The sequence below is a fragment of the Sinohyriopsis cumingii genome, unplaced genomic scaffold (assembly GCF_028554795.1).
Source record: "Sinohyriopsis cumingii isolate HCF-2022 unplaced genomic scaffold, ASM2855479v2 utg000837l, whole genome shotgun sequence".
In the NCBI taxonomy this organism is placed as follows: domain Eukaryota; kingdom Metazoa; phylum Mollusca; class Bivalvia; order Unionida; family Unionidae; genus Sinohyriopsis; species Sinohyriopsis cumingii.
The window spans coordinates 2,531,952-2,556,688 of record NW_028315936.1 but is presented as its reverse complement, the minus strand read 5'-3'; the positions used below and the strand labels follow the sequence as shown (position 1 = coordinate 2,556,688).

Genomic DNA, 24,737 nt, shown 5'->3' with positions numbered 1-24,737 from the left:
GGTTTCTTTCCAAAGTGAAAACAGTCCGCAAAGTTTGGTCAATGTACTGACTCTAGAACAAACATTTGTGAAACAAGATGCAAAATCCCTGATTTTTTTACTTCAGATTATTGAAGTTATATGGCACGGCAAAGCTGTGGTGTGTTCTTGGACAAGGCATACTGTGGTGTGTTCTTGCACAAGGCATACTGTGGTGTTTTCTTGGACAAGATATACTGTGGTGTTTACTTGGAGAAGGTACTTTGCTCCAATTGCTTTTGGCCTAAATAGCCTACATGTGTTCTTGTACTGTAAAGCACCAAACCAAACCAAATCATACAACACATCACGATTCTGTACTGAAATATGGAAACTCAATTCATACACCATCAAAGATGCCTCCACTATTCTCTCAGTAGTAGAACATCTGAATACACCAAGTGATTCAAGAAATTGCTTTAAGTTAGATTTGAGGAATTTTGTGAATGTTTAATTTTGTGGGGTTTAATGCCATTTTAGCACATGATATGATCTACACAGAAGCTAGTATATTTAGTGAAGGAAGAAGTCAGGAAAACCCCTGGAAGAACCAATGACTCATGGGAAGCTACTGTCGAACTTCCTCAAAAACCCATAATAGCCAAGCTGTGAATGAAATCTGTATGGACAGGTGAGGAGTCAGGTATCTCAATATGTGTGTGCCTTAGACCATTCAGCCACCTGGGGCCCAAGTTTGTTAAGGAATATGCCAAGCTTACAAAAAAAACCTAATTGACTTTCTGGTAGGGCATTCATCGAACCAATCACTGAAAGTGAAGAGAACTCAAACAACAACATGAGGTTAGATGCATAATCATCAAGAAGCTAACCCTGGACCTAGGGTATACAGATTACAATAAGCCCTTTCCACGTAAACAATGACGCCAACCAGAACAGTGCAGTACTTTATCAGAAACAGGACCCCATGGAGAAGGTACTTGCTTATGCCAGTAGAGACCAAATATTAAGTGAGAAGAATCACCCTGGAGCCCATAAATTGGAATTGTTAGCACTCAGGTAGGAAGTCACTGAAAAATATGATGACTTCTATGCTAATGAACTTGAGGTCATGACAGAAGACAATTCTCAGTTAGGTACAGCAAAACTTGACATGACCAGACACCAATGATTAGCTGTTTTATCAGGCTACAACATGAAAACTCAAGTACCATATATACTCACATACAAGTTCCTTGGTTTTTCTTACCGGAAATTACATTCATGCAAAGTGGGGGTCATCTTATTAGCATGTCACACCAAAATTGTATAACTTTTGGGTTAATCTTAGAAATTCTCGATCTGGCATTATGTACAGATAATATCAATTTACATTTCCATGCCACTTCTCCCATCAAGATATGAATATATGATATACACAACATTACAAGGCACCTGGTCCTATTATCGTGTCTTATGTTTTGATATTGAGGTTGCTTATCTTAGGATTAATCATTCCTATCTTAACATCTAAGTGAAATCAGTCATCCAGTTCCATTTAGTTTTCATTTAAGGGGATTTATTTATTTATAAATTATTCATTGGAATTACAAGGTGCTCCTTAATACTTTTGGACTAAATCACTATTTTGGAATTACTATGAGTTCATTTACAGACATTTTGGATTACATCATTGTGATACTTCAAGACATTTAGCACATCAACACTTTTCCAGGCTAGTGGTATATAAGCACATTTAAGATTGGAATTCATTGGGAATACCACTAGAACTGAATACTCCACACTTTTGTACTTGTGATAGAACTTTTAGGAGTATTTGGGATTCAATTGGCAATACTGTAAGATCTTTTTTAAATTTTCACTTTGTATTCTAGCAAAATACATTATTTGTTGAATTTTACAAAACACAATGATTTTAGTTATTTTTGTTACTTAGTTTAGGACTATAGAGTTGCAACAACAGTGTTCATGCATTTCGTGACAGTATTCACTAAACAATACTTATATCAACACCTATTTAGATTAATAATTTAAAGATATTACCAGTAAATTAAATATTACCAACAGCAAAGTGAAGCCTCTGTCCATGTTCATCAGTGGTGTATATGGTAGATAATTTGTCTCTGATGACAGACCACTTCACTAGGTATGTTCATGTATTCCCAACTATAAACCAGTCTGATAGAATAGAACAGCAATGAGCTCCTTAATATTGTTAGTGAGGAAACGTGCGACACAAATCAATACCATGCTATGGGTAACAGCATGTGCAAAATATTAAAACACTTTTGAATATGCGTGGTACCTACAAGAAAACCAGAAACAGGATTGAAATACACGATTTTGAAGTGCTGCTTGAACATACATATAACACAAGATAAGAGTACATAATTTTTTCCAGGCCACTTTATGTGGGAGACATCCTCATCTTGGGTACCCATCCATCTGATAATGGTTCTAAAGACCATACATATTATATTGACGATTTGAAGAAATGCTATGACTTTGTCAACCAGAAAGCCACTAAAATCATGAAACCAAAAAAGAGTAGAACTGTGACACATGAGTTTGAGAGATCCTTTTAAAACCTGGAGACTGTGTTCTGGTAAAGAATGTCTCTAGTAAGGGCTAACAGACAAATGGCTGATAGATGGGAACAGGACCCATATATGGTGAATCTCAACCAAATTTGGAGATACCAGTGTATGTGTTGGTGAGAGACTGGAAGAGGATCTACACTAGCCCTCTGCAGAAACCTACTCTTTCCATATATGTCCTTGACTAGAGCAGAAATCCCTTAGGTTGCCACTCAAAATGGAAAGAAACCAACACGAAGAAGAAATATTTAAGTGAATCTGTAATGAATCTCTTGCAAACACAGTATGATCACCAGATCTACCATAAGGCCACACATAGAATCTTCAGAACAAAATTCTGAAACTAAAGATTCCAAGGTAGTGTTTTCTTATTTTTGAAAGGTAAAGCCAGTGACAGAATCAGGCAAAGTTGCTTTGGAAGAACGTCATCAGCTGAACCCAACTCCCAGAGAATTTGTATCTAGACATTTAGGAAAACAGTTATACTTATTAACACACCTTAACATGAAATCATTCCCTGGCTCAGGAATGATTTGCCTTTCCTAATAAGTGAGAACGTAAGCCCTCAAACTCAAGGATATTTCAAGGGGGTCTGAACCAGGATTTAATTATCAAACTAATCTGTGAAACAATTTTGTGCTTGTTAAATATACTCTATGTACTTGCTATCAACATTTTTTAATACTGAAAATATGATTCATGCAGAGTAAGTCATCTTATAAGCACAACGTACAAAAATATTGACAAGTCTAGAGATTATGTAGGGAACTAGATGTCTGCAGAACATAATAACACTATCAATTAAAATATTTTGGATTTTCATTACACTATTCCCATTCACAAATGCATGCATTATTCACAACACAGAACTTTGATTCATAGTTCTTTGGATTATGCTAATATAAAAAAATGCTACTGGTAGAGTAATTACTACTAAGTACAAAGTGAAGTGTCCATCAATGTTGTTTGCTGTAGTTTACTTTGTTTACTAGAAACTATATTGCTTCCATTTTTGAGCAAGTATGAACAAGCTGTATACATGTTTTGCTGTATAAACAGTGTTTGATGCATTAGAAGCTTTGATTTAATTTGTATAACCCTTTTCCAAAAGTCAGATTTAATTAAAAAGTTTTCTGGCATGGCCCAATAAACCCTTGTTTTTCTCAAGCTGGCAATACTTTTGAAGGCAGTGCAAATTTAATATTTGTTCAATGCCAAGTTCTATAACTTCCTGTGCCTGTTTTACCGTAACCCTCAAATTGTAAATCTGGCGTCATCTTTGTTTTCCCATGAGGCAACCTGTTGATCGAGCCACAAGTTTGATACTTGCTCAGTCTCAAGTAACAGGAAGTGGTGTTTTGAACTCCCTGTAATCTTCTGCACAATTGACATGTGTTCAGTTGCAGCTGTTAACAGATTTCACAGAGAGTATGATCAAAGTGTAACTTAATGAGCTTATGGTAAGTCTGTACATAAGCACTCACACACAATAGTGAAGCTAAGGAAATGGAGTTGGACAATATTTATAATAACAATATTTGCAATGACTAGATGACGATGGAGGATTTATCATACAAAGAGGATGAATTCTTGGACGTTGTACCATGTGACATTAGATACTGCCATTTACAGCATATTGTTAATCACAAAAGTGTGGATTTAACGTTCATTGTTTATTTGTAAAATGTGTGGAATCAACATACTGGATATTATGAAGCAGATCATTCTGAATTCTATACCAGTATGCAATCTTTAAATAAATTCATCTTGTTTACTGCCTACTCACTCTCAAGGGAACACAGGACTATCCTGCCTGTTTTTAATCTCTGGAGAAGGAGATGTTAACATGGGAATTTTGTGGTCAAAAAGCCACTAATAGGTGACAATGGTACTAGGCCAAAGACCAGTCTGTTGATGAAGATCTGGCATGAGAACCTCAGAGTCAGCATCAGATATTTTTGAGATGGAACTGCTTTTCTATGCCCTGAGGAAAGTGGGGCTCTGTCTTATTAGGCACAGCTCCCCCTTGTTAATAATGTGCTTCACTGCAGTAACGGTATGGACCACATAATCAGAATTATAAAAATTATAATCAAAAAACAATAAATAAATAAATAAATTCTCAATATCAGCTAAAAAAACTGACACCAAAACTACTTTATTTGGACATTACCACAACATGTTTTTATATTCACAGTCTAACTCTAACTAGCCACTAATGTCAAATATTATATTTCTAACAGGCTATAAACACCTGAAATAAGCAATGTCTCTAATAAACAATTGTCATTCATCTGTTTCAACTACTGTATTTGGTTTAAATACACAGGACTGTTGAATTTGTAATTATTACTAAAGGCACCCCTGCAGGTCAGTAACTAAATTTCTGTAAAACACTGCTCACCGATTATACAAAACATCACCTTATTATTCATCATTGTTTACTGACACCTAAATGGCAAAATATCACAGAAACGATTAGTGGCAGCATGTCTTCTGTACTTGCTGTGACTTTCTGTAAAGTATTGCAGTGGCAGCCCAGAAGAGATAGATGCTCAATATTTTGCATAATGAAGCAATAAATAAGGTCCACTCAAACAGTTAAGTGTAACTTTCTTGTGAAATAAGTTAGTTGAAAAGTGAGTTCAGTATTTTCAATATTTATGAGTGAATTGAGACATTTTATCTCTCAATGCTTATTTTATGTGGATTAGTATTTTATGTGAACACTGAATTTTAAATGGATACATACACCTAAGTTTATTTTCTTGCTGCATTTTCTGTTATTCTGTGGTTTGGAATTTCTAAAGGCATGCTGCACATGCTGTGATATCAATCAGTCAGTAATTATCATATGTAACTGATATTTTATATTGAAGACAGGATATGGTATTAACAAAAATGATTCAAGATTACTTGGTGCACTTCTTACAGAGAAATGTTCATTTATTGCATTGCCAAATGGTTGGTGAATATGAGAATGTGAACTCATGATTTAAGAATAATGAAGCTTTCAACGTCAGGATACAGTGACCTCAATGGAGGGAGGCAAGTGATGATATTGGTTCAGCAGTTTAAATCACTTTAAACTTGATGCAGCTGTAGATAGAAAAAAAGGCAAGTATATTTATATTAAAATAAAGGATTACATCATTGTTTTAATGTTACATATGATTTAATATATCATACGTATGACAATAAGAGTATGAAAGAAAACAATTTGAAGTTGGTATTATATCTTGATTTCCTTTAAAAAAACATTATTATTGGACACAATTATATTTATAAATGCCATGAATGGATAAAATAACCCACATAATTTACATAAACTAACAGAATTATAATATATCTAACTGGCATTTACTCGCTTCCCCAACATACAAGTACAGTTGTATAATTTTCTTCTATTCTTGCTATACCAATGTTCAGTACATAACAGTCAGCAGCTATGGACCCCAACTAATGTGTTATAACGTGGGACAGTGGTACCAGCATTTTTCCTCCTTAGCGAGGGTCCAGGACCTGTCTTCAAAAGGAACTCACATTAATCACTGGTTTAAGTGTCAGACAGGTATCTTAGACCTTTAGATATGGTGACCTACACCCCTCTTGGGAATGGAGATGCTCATCTGGAAATGAAGTGAGGTCCTTCTTCCTACTCTTCCTACTCTAAGTGCAATGACTTTCTGCTAGGTCTCACACTGCATTTTCCATATTTAATAAACACAACAAACATTGTACACTGAGTACATATAAAAAGATAGCCTGTTTTGAATATTTTGAAGTTTCTGTAGTAGATACTGAGATCGAGCACATAAAAGTGAATTACAAGAGGTCAATCTTGAAAGTTCTAAGAACACACGTGTTTTAGTGACATCAACTGAAACAAAACTGTAAATTGAGATGATATGTCTCAGCTACAGAAATGCAGCCTTGCGTATGTGCATGACATGTTGGTGTAATGAGAACATTATGTCAAGAGTGACACCTAGGTTTTGGACTATTTGAATATAATCTTGGTATTGCAAGAGCACAACAGTTCATAGAAAAAGATACAGATGTGTAAAATGGTAGAATCTCTGGCATTTGTTTACAACATACTGAAAGTAAAGCATTTTACATTAACCATAATATACATGTATGTCTAAGTGACTAAGTACCTCCAAATCATTTCCAAATCAGCTATTCAAACAAAACAAGGTGAACTTAGGAATGAATGTGAAGAGTGAACTGTTTCAATGATTATGCGTGAGAATTCTTGTTCATGCTGATGTTTCATGGAAATGGATACTAAAGGCCATTCTTACCTGAGATATTATGTGTAATGTAAACATGATATCCCAATGGTACACACAGTAAAGGCCATTCTTACCTGAGATATTATGTGTAATGTAAACATGATATCCCAATGGTACACACAGTCTTGTGCCTGCTGGAAGACTCAAGCAGAACAGTTTTGTGTCATCAGTTACCTCTTTAATGGACTCAACCTTACAATTTCGATATATGGAAGCTGAAATCATAAAAATCAGTTGATGTAAATATTTCTAACACAACTTTTAGAACATAAAAAAAATGTTCTTTCAACAATCTCTAATATGTTTTGGAATATACACAAAAACTTACTTTCTACAATCCCTAACATGTTTTGGAATATACACAAAAACTTCCTTTCTACAATCACTAACATGTTTTGGAATATACACAAAAACTTACTTTCTACAATCTCTAACACGTTTTGGAATATACACAAAAACTTCCTCTCTACAATCTCTAACATGTATTGGAATATACACAAAAACTTCCTTTCTACATTCCACATGAGACTTTTGTCATTTTGTTTCAGCCACAGTGGCTAAGTGTTTAGCATGCCAGACACATGATCAGAAGGGTGCAGGTTCAAATCCTGCTCTGACACAGGATGGGTTGACTGCTGTAATGTTTTCTGGGTCAGACTCTTTGCTTAAAAGAATTCCAGAGAATGATGTCTTGCCTGCTCTGCTGTAACATAATCTAAAAATCCTGCATAGTTAGTAGGGCATGAAACATACATTATGGTGACCATGACAGTAGGTCCCTGGAGGTGATTAACTCATTAACCCCTGGAGTTTTTGTCATTTTCACCTGAAATGCGAGTAGGAAAACCATTTTGGGGGCTATTTCTGAATACATCCTAACACATTGACTTCCAAGAGATTTCCCATTAGTATAATGCCTAGTTGTGTTAAAAACATCATTTTTCATTGGTTAATTCGTTATTTCGCTCGTGCATGAGCAGAAGGGTAAAAGTTGGAGTTTCTATTTTATTTTTTTATTTTTTAGCTTAACAGACCCCCTCATTTTCATATTGAGACCACTTTTATTCCAAATGCCACCTTATCCTACTTTTGCGAAGGTTCACCTGTCTGTGTGCAGTTCAGACCAGTCTGCATTAGATCTGAGGCCAAAAAGTCTTAAATCCAGACACAAAATTAGATTCCGACCCACTGGCAAATTTTGGGTGGAAAAAAAAAGTCACAAAAATTTGGTTTTTCCCTCTGTATTTTGTAGTGCAACTATAATGTCCAGATTACTTGGTATCATTGTAGAGCTACATCTGTCTACCTTTCTATAATACCACCCACTTTAGTGTATCATACATGACCTTGACGCTACAGAGCTCGGCAGTAGGCTAACACCTCCTGCCACGTAAACATGGCATCAGGGGTTAATGAGTTAACAAGGATTTTGGAATTGTTTTACAAATTGTCAAGAAATGGCTAAATTTGCAATTTATGTGCAATGTCAATACATAAGTGATTAAATACGCAAGGAATATTCAAATTTAGTGGCGTCATCAAAATGCACCCATTAATTTATTAGCCCCTGGAGGTTTTTGTCGTTTTTGCCTGAAATGCGAGTAGGAAACACATTTGGGGGGCTATTTCTGAATACACCCTAATACATCGACTTCCAAGAGATTTCCCATTAGCCTAATGCCTAGTTGTATTAGAAACATCATTTTTCTTGACTATTCATTGGTTATTTCGCTCGTGTATGAGCAGAAGGGTAAAAGTTGGAGTTCCTCCTTTTTTTGTTGCTTAGTGGACCCATCATTTTCGTATCAAGACCACTCTTCATTCCAAATTCCCACCTTATCCTACTTTTTGCAAAGGTTCACCTGTCTGTGTGCAGTTCAGACTGGTCTGCCATACATCTGAGGCCAAAAAGTCTCAAATCCAGACACAAAATAGGATTCCGACCACGGGCAAATTTTGTGTGAAGAAAAAAAAACGGGTCCAAAATATGAGGTGTTTCCCTCTGTATTTTCTAGTGCAACTAGAATGTCCAGATTATTTGGTATCATTGTAGAGCTACATCTGTCTACCATTCTATAATACCACTCACTTTACTGTATCATACATGACCTTGGTGCTACAGAGATCAGCAGTAGGATACTACCTCCTGCCATGTAAATGTGGTGCCAGGGGTTAATGAGTTAATACTCCTCATAGATATACACACATCAAACTTCATTATGTACACACAACAATATCTAAGGAAATGAGCTTACTGCAAAAAGTAAATATAATTGCTGGAATGTGAAAAGTAGGTCACCATGACCAAATTTTGCTTGTGGTAAGTAAAATTTTATGATCATGACTCTGAAATACTAATGACAATAATAATAATGAGGACTTTGTATAGTGCCTAATCTTTAGAAGCTCTAAGGGCTTTACAACATTAGACAATACCTATAAGATAAAAAACATATAATAATATTATTATAAAAACAAACACCATGAAATTAGAAAAAATATTAAAAAATAAAAAACATGCCGAGAATATTTCAGGTAGGAAACATTATTAGGTCTTTAAGTTTGTTCTTGCAATCGAAATAAGTGAGTTTTGAGAGCCCTCTTGAATGTGATCACTGTGTCTTTGTGTCTAAGTTCCACGTTGCTGGGCCTTGGCATGCAAAAGAATGCTGTCCATATGACTTTGTTTTCATAGTGGGAATAATGAGTATATGATTGTCAGAAGAGGACCGTAAGTATCTTGCTGGTGTGTACACATGGGTGAGATTGGATAGGTATGTTGGACTAGAGTCCGACAGTGAAACGTAGCACAGAGAACAAATTTTGTGTTTGATTCTGGATCGAATTGATAGCCAGTGTAGGGTACAGAGCAGCGGGGAGGTGTGCTCTGATCATGGTACTCTAAGTATGATCCGAGCAGCTGTGTTTTGAACTTTTTGAAGTTTCTTGAGTAGATATTGAGATAATGGCTCATGCTAGACATTTTCCCAGAAATATTAATTGGTGGCAATATATTTAACAATACAAATATTCAGTGGGGATATAATAAGACTGATTATTACATATACTGGAAAATGTGTCATTTTTGGTTCTAATTTTATTCTTGTTTTGAGACTAGTATCATTGTTTTATGATCCACTAGTTTCATCTCAAACTATTTGTTCATAAAAATTATTTTTTTCATTGAAAACACAGTGACTATACCAAAATACTTAACCAAACAAAAGTATTTTATTTCACTCTATTGTTTTGAAAAATTATTAACTGACAACAAACAAACTAATGACCTCAAAACATATAGCAAATAAATGACAGGCATTTCAGGTAAAGTCAGATGTTGAAGTTTTATTTGATTAGGTCCCCATGTATGTCCCAGAGGATGATAATTAAAGCTAGTTGTTAACACATCAAGACACAATACATTTAAAAATCTTGGTGGACCTAGGGATAATCACTGAATAAGAGGGTTTTTTAATCCAGCTTTCACACATATCTTTTTTCTTGTGCTTTGTGGCCACAGAGTGTTTAAAAATTGAAAAAACATAATGACCCAACCAGGTTAGTCAGTAATACTTTGTTTAATTTTCTAACAACAAATCAATGTGTAAACTAGGCCTACTGGCAGACAGATCTGAATTAAGTTTAAGTGATGACATCTTTATTGAGTCTCACAAAGAAATAATCTGTAAAAAATACCATTTGACTTCAGTAAGGTGTTCATCTCAATGGACAAACAAATCAAAGGCAATAATGATATATGAGATATCCAATGACTGATGTCTGGTTGGTCAGAGAATGTGGCGATCAAACCTTGCATCTGCTGAACATGTCCAGTAAATACAGTAATGTTGGGATGGATCTATGCCTCCAACATCAATGAATGCATGCAAAATGGTGTAAAAACCATGACCTACCTTTGCTTATGATCAGTTTTAGTCTCACATGATTGATTGTATATACAACAGTGTTAGAGATGAAGATCAAAACAAAAACCTTCATGTCAACACTGAGCAAGAAATAGGTCACTATGACCTCTTTATGTCTGTGATTTCTATTATCCTTAAAGATGATTAAGCCAATGTAGTTTCATAACTAATTATGTAGCAGAGTAAAAAAGTCTGAGCATAATCATCATGAAATATAGATCTCTGTGACTTAATTGTGCTTACAGCAAGTATCACTTTTCATGATGAATACACTAAGTTTCAAGACTGTACAAACAACAGTGCCAGAATAAATGTTAGTGAGCTAAATGCCACATTTAACATTGATGCCAACAACAACAACAATAAAGCCTTAAGAAAAGAGACCTTATGTATTGTCTTTGCTTCATAAGTGAGACAACAATGAGGGCATAAATGTGAATAACACCAAACTTAAATAACTCTCCTTTTAGCAGAAAAAGAGCTCCAACAACTAGCTGTATTACTTGCCCCCAATATATACTACAGTTGCTTTACAATATTTATTTGTGAGTTGAATAATTTACTTAACATACAAACTTACCAAATTTTTTCCGCTTGACAAACACATTATGTTTTTCTAAATATCTGCCTAATGTAGACCACTGAATATCTTGCTGGGATTTCTGAAAGACCATTTCCACTTTTCCACTACCTCCTGGTGTTGTTACTGGAAGTTTAAAACAAATATTTCAAAATCACAAAATATTTTCCAAGAAAGGAAAGGGTTGATGTTTAAGAAATCCTCACTTACATTATATACTTTTTTAAACTTGCAGCATCAAAAAAGATATAAAAACAGAGGGAATAAACATGGAGAATTTTGAAAACTGTGCATGTATAAATGAAACAAAAAATGGTCAAATAATGTGATAAGTTGGACTTGACAATATTTTGAGAAATAGATGAAAATTGTTGCTGTTCTAGATATTACTCAACATAAATCTTAGTAAATATTCATGATGACTTCTTAGAACCAAGACCCTGTTATCTCTAATGCATTGAAACATAAATTATCTTGATTCTGGTCATACGGATTACTTTATCATACTTACTTCATACAGATATTTCATCAGGAAATTCAAGGACATTTAAAGAACAAAAGTTAATTTTAAAGAACTATATTGACAGTGTATAAACTTTGGATAAATGAGTAAGGGAACTGAGAATTTCGTTATTGAAAAATAACTACAAAATACGTTTTTTGTTAAGGGTTGTTCAGGCAAAAGGCCAGAGGTGTAGTTTAGGAGCCATCTGACTCATTTGCTAGTTTTTATAACTCCTTGAATTTTTCAATGTTTAAGCAAAATATATACTAAATTCATTCCTACTGTTGATATTTCATTTCTGCATTCTTTTCACACTTGCCACAAGACTTCAAACCTCTTTTATTCATAAATATAGCTGAGGTTACTGTTGTTTTCTAAATCCCTACATATCTACTTCTGTTGGGTGATTTTACAGCTAAGGTCAAATATACCAATGGTGGGGGCTTTACAGCCAAGGTTAAATATACTGATTTGGGGAACTTTTAAGCTAAGGCCAAATGTATGGATCATAGGGACTTTAGATCTAAGGTCAAACGTACTGAAAATGGGGATTTTATGATGGTGGGAACTGAGAACTAAGATCAAATGTACTGATAATGGGGAATTTACAGCTGTGGTTAAATGTACTGAAGGTAGGGCCTTTAGGCCTAAGGTAAAAAAAAACCAATGGTGGAGATATTAGAGCTAAGGTCAAATATACTGACCAGCTACTGGTGGAGATTCTACTGCTAAGGTCAATTATCCCACTGGGTAGGGACTTTAAAGCTAAGGTCAATTATCCCACTGGGTAGGGACTTTAAAGCTAAGGTCAATTATGCCAACAGTGGGGACATTAAAGCTAAGGTTAAATATACTAATGGTGGGGACATTAGAGCTAGGTCAAGTATACTGATCAGCTGGTGATGGGGACTCTACAGCTAAGGTCAATTATACTGATACTGGGACTTTAGAGCTAAGGTCAAATGCATAATTATATTAGTGAAATAATTTTCATATTTTTTAATTCCTTAATTTCATATGAGAAAAATATATCCTTATATTTTCACATGTGAAAAATATCTCCTTATATTTTCACGTCTGAATGTATAAAATTTCCAATCATGCCATGTGATTCTTAATAGTGCGTGCCTACAAAAGTTGTACCCACGGCAACAAAAGTTGTACCCACGGCAACAAAAGTTGTACCTACATCAACAAAATTTGCACCTACAGCAACAAAAGTTGTACCTACAGCAACAAAAATGATTACTTTGGTGAGCAAAAGCTAAAAAAAAGGTAGAAACTGCTTTTTATTACAGACACTTAATAAAATATATCTTTGGTACCACATGATGAAATATATCTGGTATTAACATAGGAAATGAAAATATCCTCTATATATTTGACACATAAAGTTGTAAAATGGGAATACCATAATCATATTGATAGTTTTACTTTATACAAACAGTTGACCTTGACTGATACATAAAACCAGAATTTGCCATAATGCTACATCTAAGCTATGACTACAAACTACCCATGACCTGTAAACCTTGACTATGACTATAAACTACCCATGACCTGTAAACTTTGACTACGACTATAAACTGCCCATGACCTGTAAACTCTGACTATGACTACAAACTACCCATGACCTGTAAACCTTGACTATGACTATAAACTACCCATGACCTGTAAACTTTGACTATGACTATAAACTGCCCATGACCTGTAAACCTTGACTATGACTATAAACTACCCATGAACTGTAAACCTTGACTATGACTATAAACTGCCCATGAACTGTAAACCTTGACTATGACTATAAACTACCCATGACCTGTAAACCTTGACTATGACTATAAACTACCCATGAACTGTAAACCTTGACTATGACTATAAACTGCCCATGACCTGTAAACCTTGACTATGACTATAAACTACCCATGACCTGTAAACCTTGACTATGACTATAAACTACCCATGAACTGTAAACCTTGACTATGACTATAAACTGCCCATGAACTGTAAACCTTGACTATGACTATAAACTACCCATGACCTGTAAACCTTGACTATGACTATAAACTACCCTTGAACTGTAAACCTTGACTATGACTATAAACTGCCCATGAACTGTAAACCTTGACTATGACTATAAACTACCCATGACCTGTAAACCTTGACTATGACTATAAACTACCCATGACCTGTAAACTTTGACTACGACTATAAACTGCCCATGAACTGTAAACCTTGACTATGACTATAAACTGCCCATGACCTGTAAACTCTGACTATGACTATAAACTAACCATGACCTGTAAACTTTGACTATGACTATAAACTGCCCATGACCTGTAAACTTTGACTGTGACTATAAACTACCCATGACCTGTAAACCTTGACTATGATTATAAACTGCCCATGACCTGTAAACCTTGACTATGACTATAAAATGTCCCAGACCTGTAAACTCTGACTATGACTATAAACTGCTCATGACTTGTAAACCTTGACTATGACTATAAAGTGTCCCAGACCTGTAAACTTTGACTATGACTATAAACTGCCCATGACCTGTAAACCTTGACTATGAGTATAAAGTGTCCCAGACCTGTAAACCTTGAATATGACTATAAACTACCCATGACTTGTAAACCTTGACTATGACTATAAACTACCCATGACCTGTAAACCTTGACTATGACTATAAACTGCCCATGACCTGTAAACTTTGACTATGACTATAAACTGCCTATGACCTGTAAACCTTGACTATGACTATAAACTACACATGACCTGTAAACCTTGACTATGACTATAAAGTGTCACAGACCTGTAAATTTTGACTATGACTATAAACTACCCATGACCTGTAAACTTTGACTATGACTATAAAGTGTCCCAGACCTGCTAGCCAAAACTATGTCTAAACTGACCCTGTCCTACATACCATGACTATGTATGAATTTCTCCAGACCCACATACCATGACTATGTCTAACCTGCTATAGACCTTCATGCCATGACTATGTCTAAACTTCCACAGACCTGCATAAAATGACCATGTCTAACCTGATTTAGACATGCATATTATGTCTAAACTGCTCTAGACCTGTATACCACGACTATGTCTAACCTGCTCTGGACCAGCATATTATGTCTAAATTACTCTAGACCAACATATTATGACTATGTCTAAACTGCCCCAGACCTGCATAATATGACCATATCTAACCTGCTCTAGACCTGCATATTATGTCTGACCTGCTCCAGACTTGCATATTATGTCTAATCTGTTCTAGATCTGCATATTATGTCTAATCTGCTCTAGACCTGCATATTATATATAATCTGCTCTAGACCTGCATATTATATATAATCTGTTCTAGACCTGCATATTATGTCAAATCTGCTCAAAACCTGCATATTATGTCTAATCTGCTCCGGGCCTGCATATTATGTCTAATCTGGTCAAAACCTGCATATTATGTCTAATCTGCTCCGGGCCTGCATATTATGTCTAATCTGGTCAAAACCTGCATATTATGTCTAATCTGGTCAAAACCTGCATATTATGTCTAATCTGCTCCGGACCTGCATATTATGTCTAACCTGCCATAGACCTGCATACCTTACTATGTCTAACCTGCCAAAGACCTGCATGGTGTTGTTGTAGGGTTTAGTGCCATTTTTCAGCACATGATAGGCTTTACATGGTAGCCAGTATTAATGGTGGAGGAAGAACCCGGGAAAACTACTGGCAAACTTTCTCACATATCTACATTGGCCGAATCTGAGACTTGAACCCACATAGACAGAGGTGAGATGGCAGTGATCCATAACGGAGAGCACTTTAGACTATTCAGCCACTCAGGGCCCTGCTCCAGACCTGCATATTATGTGTAATCCACTCCAGACCTGCATGCCATGATTGGTGTCTATCAAAGTTTTACAACATCCAATCCATGACTTCATTCCTTGGTGACATACCAACAGTCCAAATAAATTCATAATGTGTACATGTTGCTGTTTGCACCTCCATCCTCGCCTACTCCAGCCAAAAGTAGACTGTATAAATTGGGTCATAATTGTATCATGTACACCTTCATTTTTATTAGGAACAGATTGTCTGGTAATAAGAGTTGTCATAACACAATTCATTATGTACACCTTCATTTCTATAGTGAACAGACTGTCAGGTATTCAGAGTTATCATAACACATTTCATTATGTACACCTTCATTTTTATTAGGAACAGACTGTCAGGTATTCAGAGTTATCATAACACATTTCATTATGTACACCTTCATTTTTATTAGGAACAGACTGTCAGGTATTCAGAGTTATCATAACACATTTCATTATGTACACCTTCATTTCTATAATGAACAAATTGTCTGGTAATAAGAGTTGTCATAACAATTCATTATGTACACCTTCATTTCTATAAGGAACAGATTGTCAGGTATTCAAAGTGATCGTAACACAATTCATTATGTACACCTTCATTTCTATAATGAACAAATTGTCTGGTAATAAGAGTTGTCATAACACAATTCATTATGTACACCTTCATTTTTATTAGGAACAGATTGTCAGGTATTCAGAGTTATCATAACACAATTCATTATGTACACCTTCATTTCTATAATGAACAGATTGTCTGGTAATAAGAGTTACCATAACACAATTCATTATGTACACCTTCATTTCTATTTGGAACAGACTGTATGGTTATCATAGATCTCATTGCTTTATTTTGACTGCCTAAGTCATAACAATACAGATAAGTTTACTGACTGCAGTATAGCATTCTCCATTTTGTCAGTGATAGAGTTGATTATCCTAATGAAATTAAACGAACTCTGGCATGCTATATAAAATTGATACTTATGAACCACAGCGTTAATTTCTTGTTAACTATTCAGTACAAGGTATGGCAAAATAGTAACTGTAAACATACCATACCCCCATTTCACAATCCTGAAACCTAACAAAATCACCAGAGCAAAACAGAACAATGTAATTTACATTTTGCCAGTGGTGAGTAGTACCTTTACAATGAACGCAGATGTCACACTTTCAGTCTATATAAAACAGTATTAATGAAGTGATAAAAATTTATAACATTAGCATATATACCAAAAAATGATCCAGCAAAAATGTCAGGAATGGGATATATGTAACTGACTAATAATTTTCTGGTAAGACTTGATCTATGAATAATGTAAAAATCTAAACCTACCATCATATGCTGTAGTCACATCCTTTTCAAGCTCTGAAAATGATAGGCAACGATTAATGGTGTATTACTCATACATTATGAACCAAAGAATGCTGGGCAAAGAGTGGAAACAGAATTAGAAGTCAAATTTCAATCCTGATGAATAAGGGAAAAGTAAAGAATCTGTAGGAGAAGTCGGGGAAAAATGAAGTAAATATATTTTTATCCCCAGTTATATATACTGTACAGTAATAATTATATTGATTCAAAATATCAATGAATAGTCTTAACTGTGGTCAACAGCAGTCATTTTGCAATAAATGCACAGACAGACCAATCTATGCCTTGAGATTAAAGAATAACATCGCTGCAATTTGCTTCCAAATACTGTATTGTTAAATGAATGACATCTTTAAAAAAAAAAAATTCTTGACTGAGGCCAAATTCTGATGTATCAATAGCAATATCTATTCAAAATGTTTATGACAGCACTGTTATGAAATGTTTCCAAAAATAATTCAGCTTTGTGAGGCTTTCGGTTAACAAAGGTTTTGGGAGATGTGAAACAGAATGCACATCAGTTCTGTTATTATTTCCATTAAGTGGTCAGTGAGATGATCTCTTCCTGTATCCTTGTCTTAAAATAAAGTACATTGTTTATTTTAGGTTTTGACTGAAAGATGTATTCACATCACCTCTAAGTCAAATTAAATAATTCAAAAAGTCTTTCTTGTGGTCTTTAAAATAATTTTTGTAAATATTTACTCAAGAATCAAAAGTCATATTTTGGATTATGGTAAAAAAAATGGTACATAGTAACCTCATCTGGTGCATACACTACAACCACTCATCTCCAGGAAAAGAAAATAGGGCTGGAAAAATGGCTTTTGTGTTCCAGATGGGTCCCAGCTATTAATGTACTGCACAACTGGACCCAAGGGGATGTTAATTCTAGAATTAAATGAGACAGAATAATTTGGGATCGCAGGATCAATGAAAAATTGATAGGAAGTAAGAGTGTGTAACTTAAAGCCATGTCTCCAAGTAAATTGCAACAAATCAGCAGGTTAAGTGGGAATCACTGACATGCTTTTAAAAGGCAAGTCTTTGATTTTAGCTGCTATTTTCCACTAGTCTGAGCCCTTGATATGTTTATTATATAATGTAAGGATTATTCTCTGGAAAATTAAATATTAGCATAAGCATACAATACTGTAAATTATTAAATTTGTGCATGTGGCCAAAACAGTGTTGTCCATATCTGTTTCGGTTCATGATAAACAATGTGCAAGTTCATGATTTTTATCTCCATTATTAGTGGTCTTGCAAGTCAAGTTTTATTGCACTTCAATTTGAAAGACCATACAAAGAAAGTAAACATGTATCATGCCGCGAAACAAGTGAAATTTGAAAATCAATGTGTTGGGCATCTTCAAGGCTTGAAGGATAAGAGTAATAAAGTGCATTAAATAGAAATGAAAAAGAATGAACAAAAATTGTGAGATATTAATATCATGCTTATTTTTATTATCAAAAGTAAATAATAACATCCATCTAAAAACATCTACTCAGAAGTTAAAATCCATGGCCTTTTCTTCTCTGTCTCTTAATATATTTATAGTGCCTTAAAAGCATTTCCTACTAAATGAATTTGTTTACATACTACTCTGAAGCAGTCAAACTTTGTCACAGGGGTAACTTTCCCGAGTTAAACTATTTCCTCAAAGGATTTTATTTTGAGTTATCTTCCTTAATATAGCAAGACTCTTCTTTTTAAAGTCAAAGGGCCAATAGATCTTAATGTAGAAAAGTCACTACTATTAACAAATTCCCTTGAATGAACTGATAGTTTAGTGTTTAAAAAGAATTTCCAGGAAGTCACAGTAAGACCAGGAAGTCACAGTAAGACCAGGAAGTCACAGTAAGACCAGGAAGTCACAGTAAGACCATTTCTTGTTTTTAACTAACAAGTTCCGAGTGTTGAAACTATTTATTGGCAGCCATACTGGATTTCAGATCAGTACTATTTTAATTCAGACAAACTAGACACCATTAGAAGACCTTTTTGTTGTAAACACCATATCAATACAGCCATCATGTGACTTTCTGGTAAACTGGAAAAGTGAGAACAAGATTTTCTAGATGACTGCCATAGCAGCCATATTAAAATGTTAGATAAGCATACAAGTTTCATTTTAGCCCAACTAGAAACAAAAGTTGGTTCTGGTGAAAACTCTTTTGCTGATATGACTTTCCATTCATGATAAGTATCTATATAAAGATTTTGAAGATGGTTGCTGTGGTAGTCATATTATATGTCCAACCAGAACCATTTTCATTCGGCATCAATTAGACACCAAAAGAAGTCTTTGGATGCAAACATCATGCTTATTAAGACTTTCAGTTCAGGAGGAGTAGGAATAACAAGATTTTCAAGATGGCTGATGTGGTGGCCATATTGGATGCTAGATTGGAACCATTTTCATTAAGGACCAACTAGGTCATAAGAAGTCTTGTAGTGTAAACTACATGTTGATATGACTATCTATTCTGGAGGAGTTCAGTGATAACAAGATTATCAAGAATATCAAGAAGTCCATTTTGACAGCGATAATGGATGTTTGATCAGTTCCATTTTCACTGAGGACCTTGGAAACAAATATGGTTGCAGTTTCACGGAATTCCACCTCTTTTCAACTACATAATGCCATATTTTTTTAGTATGAAACTTATGCAGCTCGTTGAATAGTATGACATTCATATGATATCTCCATGTACTTACCAATATGAGCCTGGTAAATATAGCATGACATTCATATATCTCCATGTACTTACCAATATGAGCCTGGTAGATATAGTCCTGAATGTACACTGTGATCAAAAGCTGAAGATCAGTTTTGTCTATAATCACAAAGTCTGAGCTTATAGCAGGCCATTTTGTGTAGAGTACCATGGTTACAGATTTATTGCTCTGGAACCAGTCAAACCTACAAAAAAATATCACCAAGCCATCATAACATCATGACAGAACAATTTTATCTCATACTGTGCCATACAGCACTCGATCATCACAAGCTCATTTCATTATGGTCCAGGTACGGTCATGAATTCCATTTCATTAACTGGTTGTACCATCACATGAATCATATAATTCATTCTCTATATTTTACATGGACAACGTTATAATGATGAAATATTGTATCACATTCAATATCACATGATCTACCATTATATCACTGGGCAGCACGTTCTTAGAAGCTATATGATAATTACTTGTGTAATCTCCACAGACAGTAATCCATACAACCTGCTTAGCAATACAACATATACCTGCTTATAAAGCAAGTCAAACTGCAAACAACAAAGATCCTGATCTGCCATAGCATAATGCGCCTGCAGATCAGGGTTTATGTTGTTGGTTCTACTGATTACTCCTAATAAAATACACAGACCCAGATTTCGGGTGCATTATGCGACAACAGATCTGAGTATATGCAGTTTGCAGTTGGATTTGTCTTATAAGTGAGTATATATGGTACACAAAAATGAAAATGGTACAAACAACCATTTATTAACTCAGTCATAATATCTGACAACAAGCAGGCAATTAACTAGGAGTTCATGTACTATAGTTTAATTTCAGTACTGGCGTGACACTTTATGCAAGCATAGGGAATGAATGCAGCTTCTAAGTGATGTGTTCCTGTGACCACAAATTAGCCACTGATTGTCCAGTGTATATGTGTTTTCATCAGATTGTATAAATCAGATAGATACCAGTAATTAGCACACATTTAGTATTGTCTACATGAACTATATACAGGGTCTAAAACACAGATGTATTTGATCAAGTATGGTAAGACTTTGTATCTTTTCATGGTGGGAAAATCTTAATTTTAAAAAGAAATTCATGCAGAAAAATGACATTATATAAAAAGCAAAGAATGCCTAAAAGTTTACGTTCTTTGAAATTAATTTCCAGTTCATTCATCTAGTTTTACAGTTATGAAGAGATTTTCCACTTTCAGTGTCAATGATATATGCTACTGGTACATGCGTACTATGGTAACCATTCATGGAAAAATGTTATTGAAAGATCTTTAGAAAAAATGTATGACAAATTTGAAAATTGCCCAGTAATGGTCTTGTATGGCAAACAGTTTTATTGGTTATAACAATAAGAACTGAAATGTTTACTAATTGCTTAATAGCAGGAGTTCTCAGCTGAGTATTTGTTTATAAAAGACTAAATATGAACTGAAAATTAAATACAAGTTTGAATAAACCTTCATAAAAGAAATTTGTACCACTGACAATCAGTCGGAAACTGTTAGTAATATGTTGTTATAGTGTGAATTCATTAGTTATTATATGGTGAGAATATTTATAAACTTCATGGTTGCTTCAAACTATGATTTCAAAAATATCTAGGAAACAAGATGGTTGCTTTAAACTATGATTTCAAAAATATCCAGGAAACAAGATGGTTGCTTTAAACTATGATTTCCAAAATATCCAGGAATCAAGAATCATTTATCAAGATAATGGAGCTTCTCTTATTACTTAAAAATCGGAGAGTTCCTATTCCATTTAAAATGTCACATTTTGAAAACCATGAAAAATTAATAACCTAGAAGTTTTTTTTTGAAGTATCCTTGACAAATATAATATTATTCAAGATCTAAGTTACATGAAACGTAAGACTTACTTAGGAGGTTGCAGGTCTGGTGGTTCTGGTGGAGGCAGGGATGGCGATGTTGGTCCTGTAAAGTAAACAATTCAAGTTCTGGCTGTTAAAGAGAGGTAAAATGTATGGCGTTTGATTTTGGCTAAGGTTGGTTTTCATGACACAGCAATACTCTGAAAGTTAAATAATGCTTAGGAAAGTGGAGGGAAATGCATAGATTTATATCTAATAAGTAAAACTAACAAAAATGGAATAATAATGTATCACTTGGATACCTTATGAATATTAACCAGCTTCCAAACTTTTGTCAAATGCAGACAAATTCTAATGTTATTCATTTTCTTCCCTATTTATTCCCAGAAGCTGCAGTGGCTCAGGCTAAGTGGTTTGTGCACCAGACTCATAATCTAAAGGGTGTAGGTTCAAATCCTACCTGGGTCAGCTACTGTGGTGTGTCATTGGACAAGGCATGTTACTCAGCACTAAATAACCTACTTTTAAGTTCAGTCTGTGGAATCTTTTACTGTTGTGTTCAGATTTAATTTGAGATGAATCATTATTTAAATTATTCACTGAAATTACAAAGTGCAAAATCACTACTTTGGGTTTATTGAATTCATTTAAAGACATTCTGGATTCTATCATTGTGACACATCAAGGCAACTGGCACATCAGCACATTCAGTATTGAAATTCATCTGGAACATTCTCAACTTTTGGATTTGTGATCGAATATTTAGGATTATTTGTGAATTGATTCACAATATTGTAAGTTCTTCTTATATTTTAACTTTGTAACTTACAGAAATAAATTGTTAATTTTAATAAACCTGCTGCATTTGCTTGTTACTTAGTTAAAGACCACAAGAGTTGTAACAGATTCAAACTATTAGTTCAATAGATAATAGTGAATGAAGTAGGAGACTTGGATGCCAAAAAGCACCATGAGCTATTATGTACTGTTAAAACAACCATACAAAAGATATTACAAATAATTTTAATGACAGTACACCATTGGAACAATCTGAATAAAAAATAAACAGATGTCTGAACTTTCATGAATACAAAAAAAGGCCCTAACAAAGAAATTTGTGATATTGAAAAAAAATGGATTTGTAGGAGTGGGTTATCATACATGCCAACCCACAAGAGGTATAAACATAATTATTGCCACTATAGGTGGCAAAAAAGTGTAATTTGGGCATAAAAAGAGTAATCTAAATACTACATGCCAGAATTACAGTATGTACGAAAAGATACTTTTAACAACTAACCTGGTTCTGCAGCTAGTGAAAATTTGTCATAAAGGGCAAAATCCATATGGATTAGAACCAGAATACAAATACATTATATTCCTAAAAATTTATTTATATTCAGCACTCACTTGACCTAGTTGCTGAATGATCATGAACTGGAATTCTGCAATGATCATGTTCAGGTGCTCAGAGTGCTGTATTACATGCTCAGAGTGATTTAATACATGCTCAGAGTGATTTAGTATATGCTCAGAGTGATTTATTACACTACTCACATAGTCTTCTTTTAAAGCAGTGTTGATCTGTCACTTTTTCTGATCTGACATATTCTGAAATGATCCTTCTGTTCTAACATTTTCCATCACATAACATCCACAACTCTAATCATAAAGCTTAACATGAGGTGCCATTTTCTTTAAAAATATAGACTAGTTCACTGCCTAACTGGCTTACCAATAGAATTAATCTGTTTGGCAAAGTCCACTTTTGAAGAAACCTGTCTGTATTCTTGGAAATGGGGTCAGATGCAGTTGCTACAAATAGCAAATAAGGAAAGTCTTCTATGCATTTTTTGAGCAGCATCACCTTTTTAAGAACATTCTCAAATTTATAAGAGTGGAATCAAAGAGATGATAATAAAATGGCACAAACAACATTTTATTGCTTTATTTTAATTTTACTTTTTAATGTAGTAAAAATGTGCAATCTATACGCAGTCTCACGGAAAACATAATTTGGTGAAAAAAAAGCATAATGATTATGCCAAAAGTGTAATTGTTGGCATGTATGAGTTGATGTCATTCTAAATTGCAAAAGACCTTACATAATTATGGAGAGGGTTAATATCCCCAGATGAAACCCAGACAGTGTCTGGTAGAAACAGGGTTTATATTTCACTGCAATGATGTGAAATGGGACCCAGACTGCCAGAACGCAATGATCTAGACCTTTGTATTCAGGCAAGTGCTGTTGCTCAGGGCATTAACAGTTACAATGGCATGGGTGTCTTTGTCTCTATCAATGGCAATATAAAATCAAAACAATCTGTAGCAGTGTTGTTGTTCTTGAAGAAAACTTGTAGCCAGTTGCTGCCAAGGTATTTCCACAAGGTTCTTGGAGCATGTTTTATGGAGACCTATACAGCAATAATGGATGTATCACCAAGTTCCAAGATAACCGAGGAAAGGGGAATACATTTTTTATCACCAAAAACCTAGTCTTAAGGTGTTTTAACCTCAGGCACTACATGCTGCAACAAATTTGTGGAAATACTTTTGACCCAAGAAAGAATACCATGCAGAGATACATAAAGTCTGAAAGTATCTAGCCATGAACAAACTTGGGAGAAAAACTGAATTACAGTTACTTTAAAATAATAAGCCAGGGAATTATGTAAATAAAAAAGGAGGAAAGAAAGGTAGAATTAAAATAACAAAAAAGTATAAAGAGACAAATGAAGTGAATATAATCATAATCACAAGGTTCTTTTCCAACCTTACTTATAAAAATCAATACAAATAAAAAGGTTCTGTACTGAGTCAATACTGGACATTTCACAAATCATGCAAGATACGTGTAATGAGAGAAGTAAATAAAAATATAGCTCATTGGTACATATCACTAATTTCTGATGGGTCACTAATTCCTAATGGAAGGGGCCTCGAGTGGACAAGTGGTCTAAAGCGCTCTTTGTTACGGATCACTG

At 34.5% G+C, this 24,737-nt stretch overlaps 1 protein-coding gene across 2 annotated transcripts in view; it reads right to left on the bottom strand.

The window, feature by feature from the left end:
• Positions 1-24,737, bottom strand: part of LOC149773191 (cytochrome b5 reductase 4-like) — a 164,829-nt gene that overhangs the window by 28,570 nt on the left and 111,522 nt on the right. For both annotated transcript variants that reach the window (XR_016417448.1, XM_089946687.1), the window contains exons 8-12: positions 21,799-21,853; positions 19,926-20,077; positions 17,112-17,144; positions 11,378-11,503; positions 6,946-7,086 (exon numbers count right to left, since the gene is read on the bottom strand). Coding sequence is in view for 1 of the 2 variants with exons in the window: in XM_089946687.1 (XP_089802813.1) it covers positions 6,946-7,086; positions 11,378-11,503; positions 17,112-17,144; positions 19,926-20,077; positions 21,799-21,853 (507 nt within the window). In the remaining variant the exon portion in view is untranslated. The remainder of the gene's footprint in view (positions 1-6,945; positions 7,087-11,377; positions 11,504-17,111; positions 17,145-19,925; positions 20,078-21,798; positions 21,854-24,737) is intronic.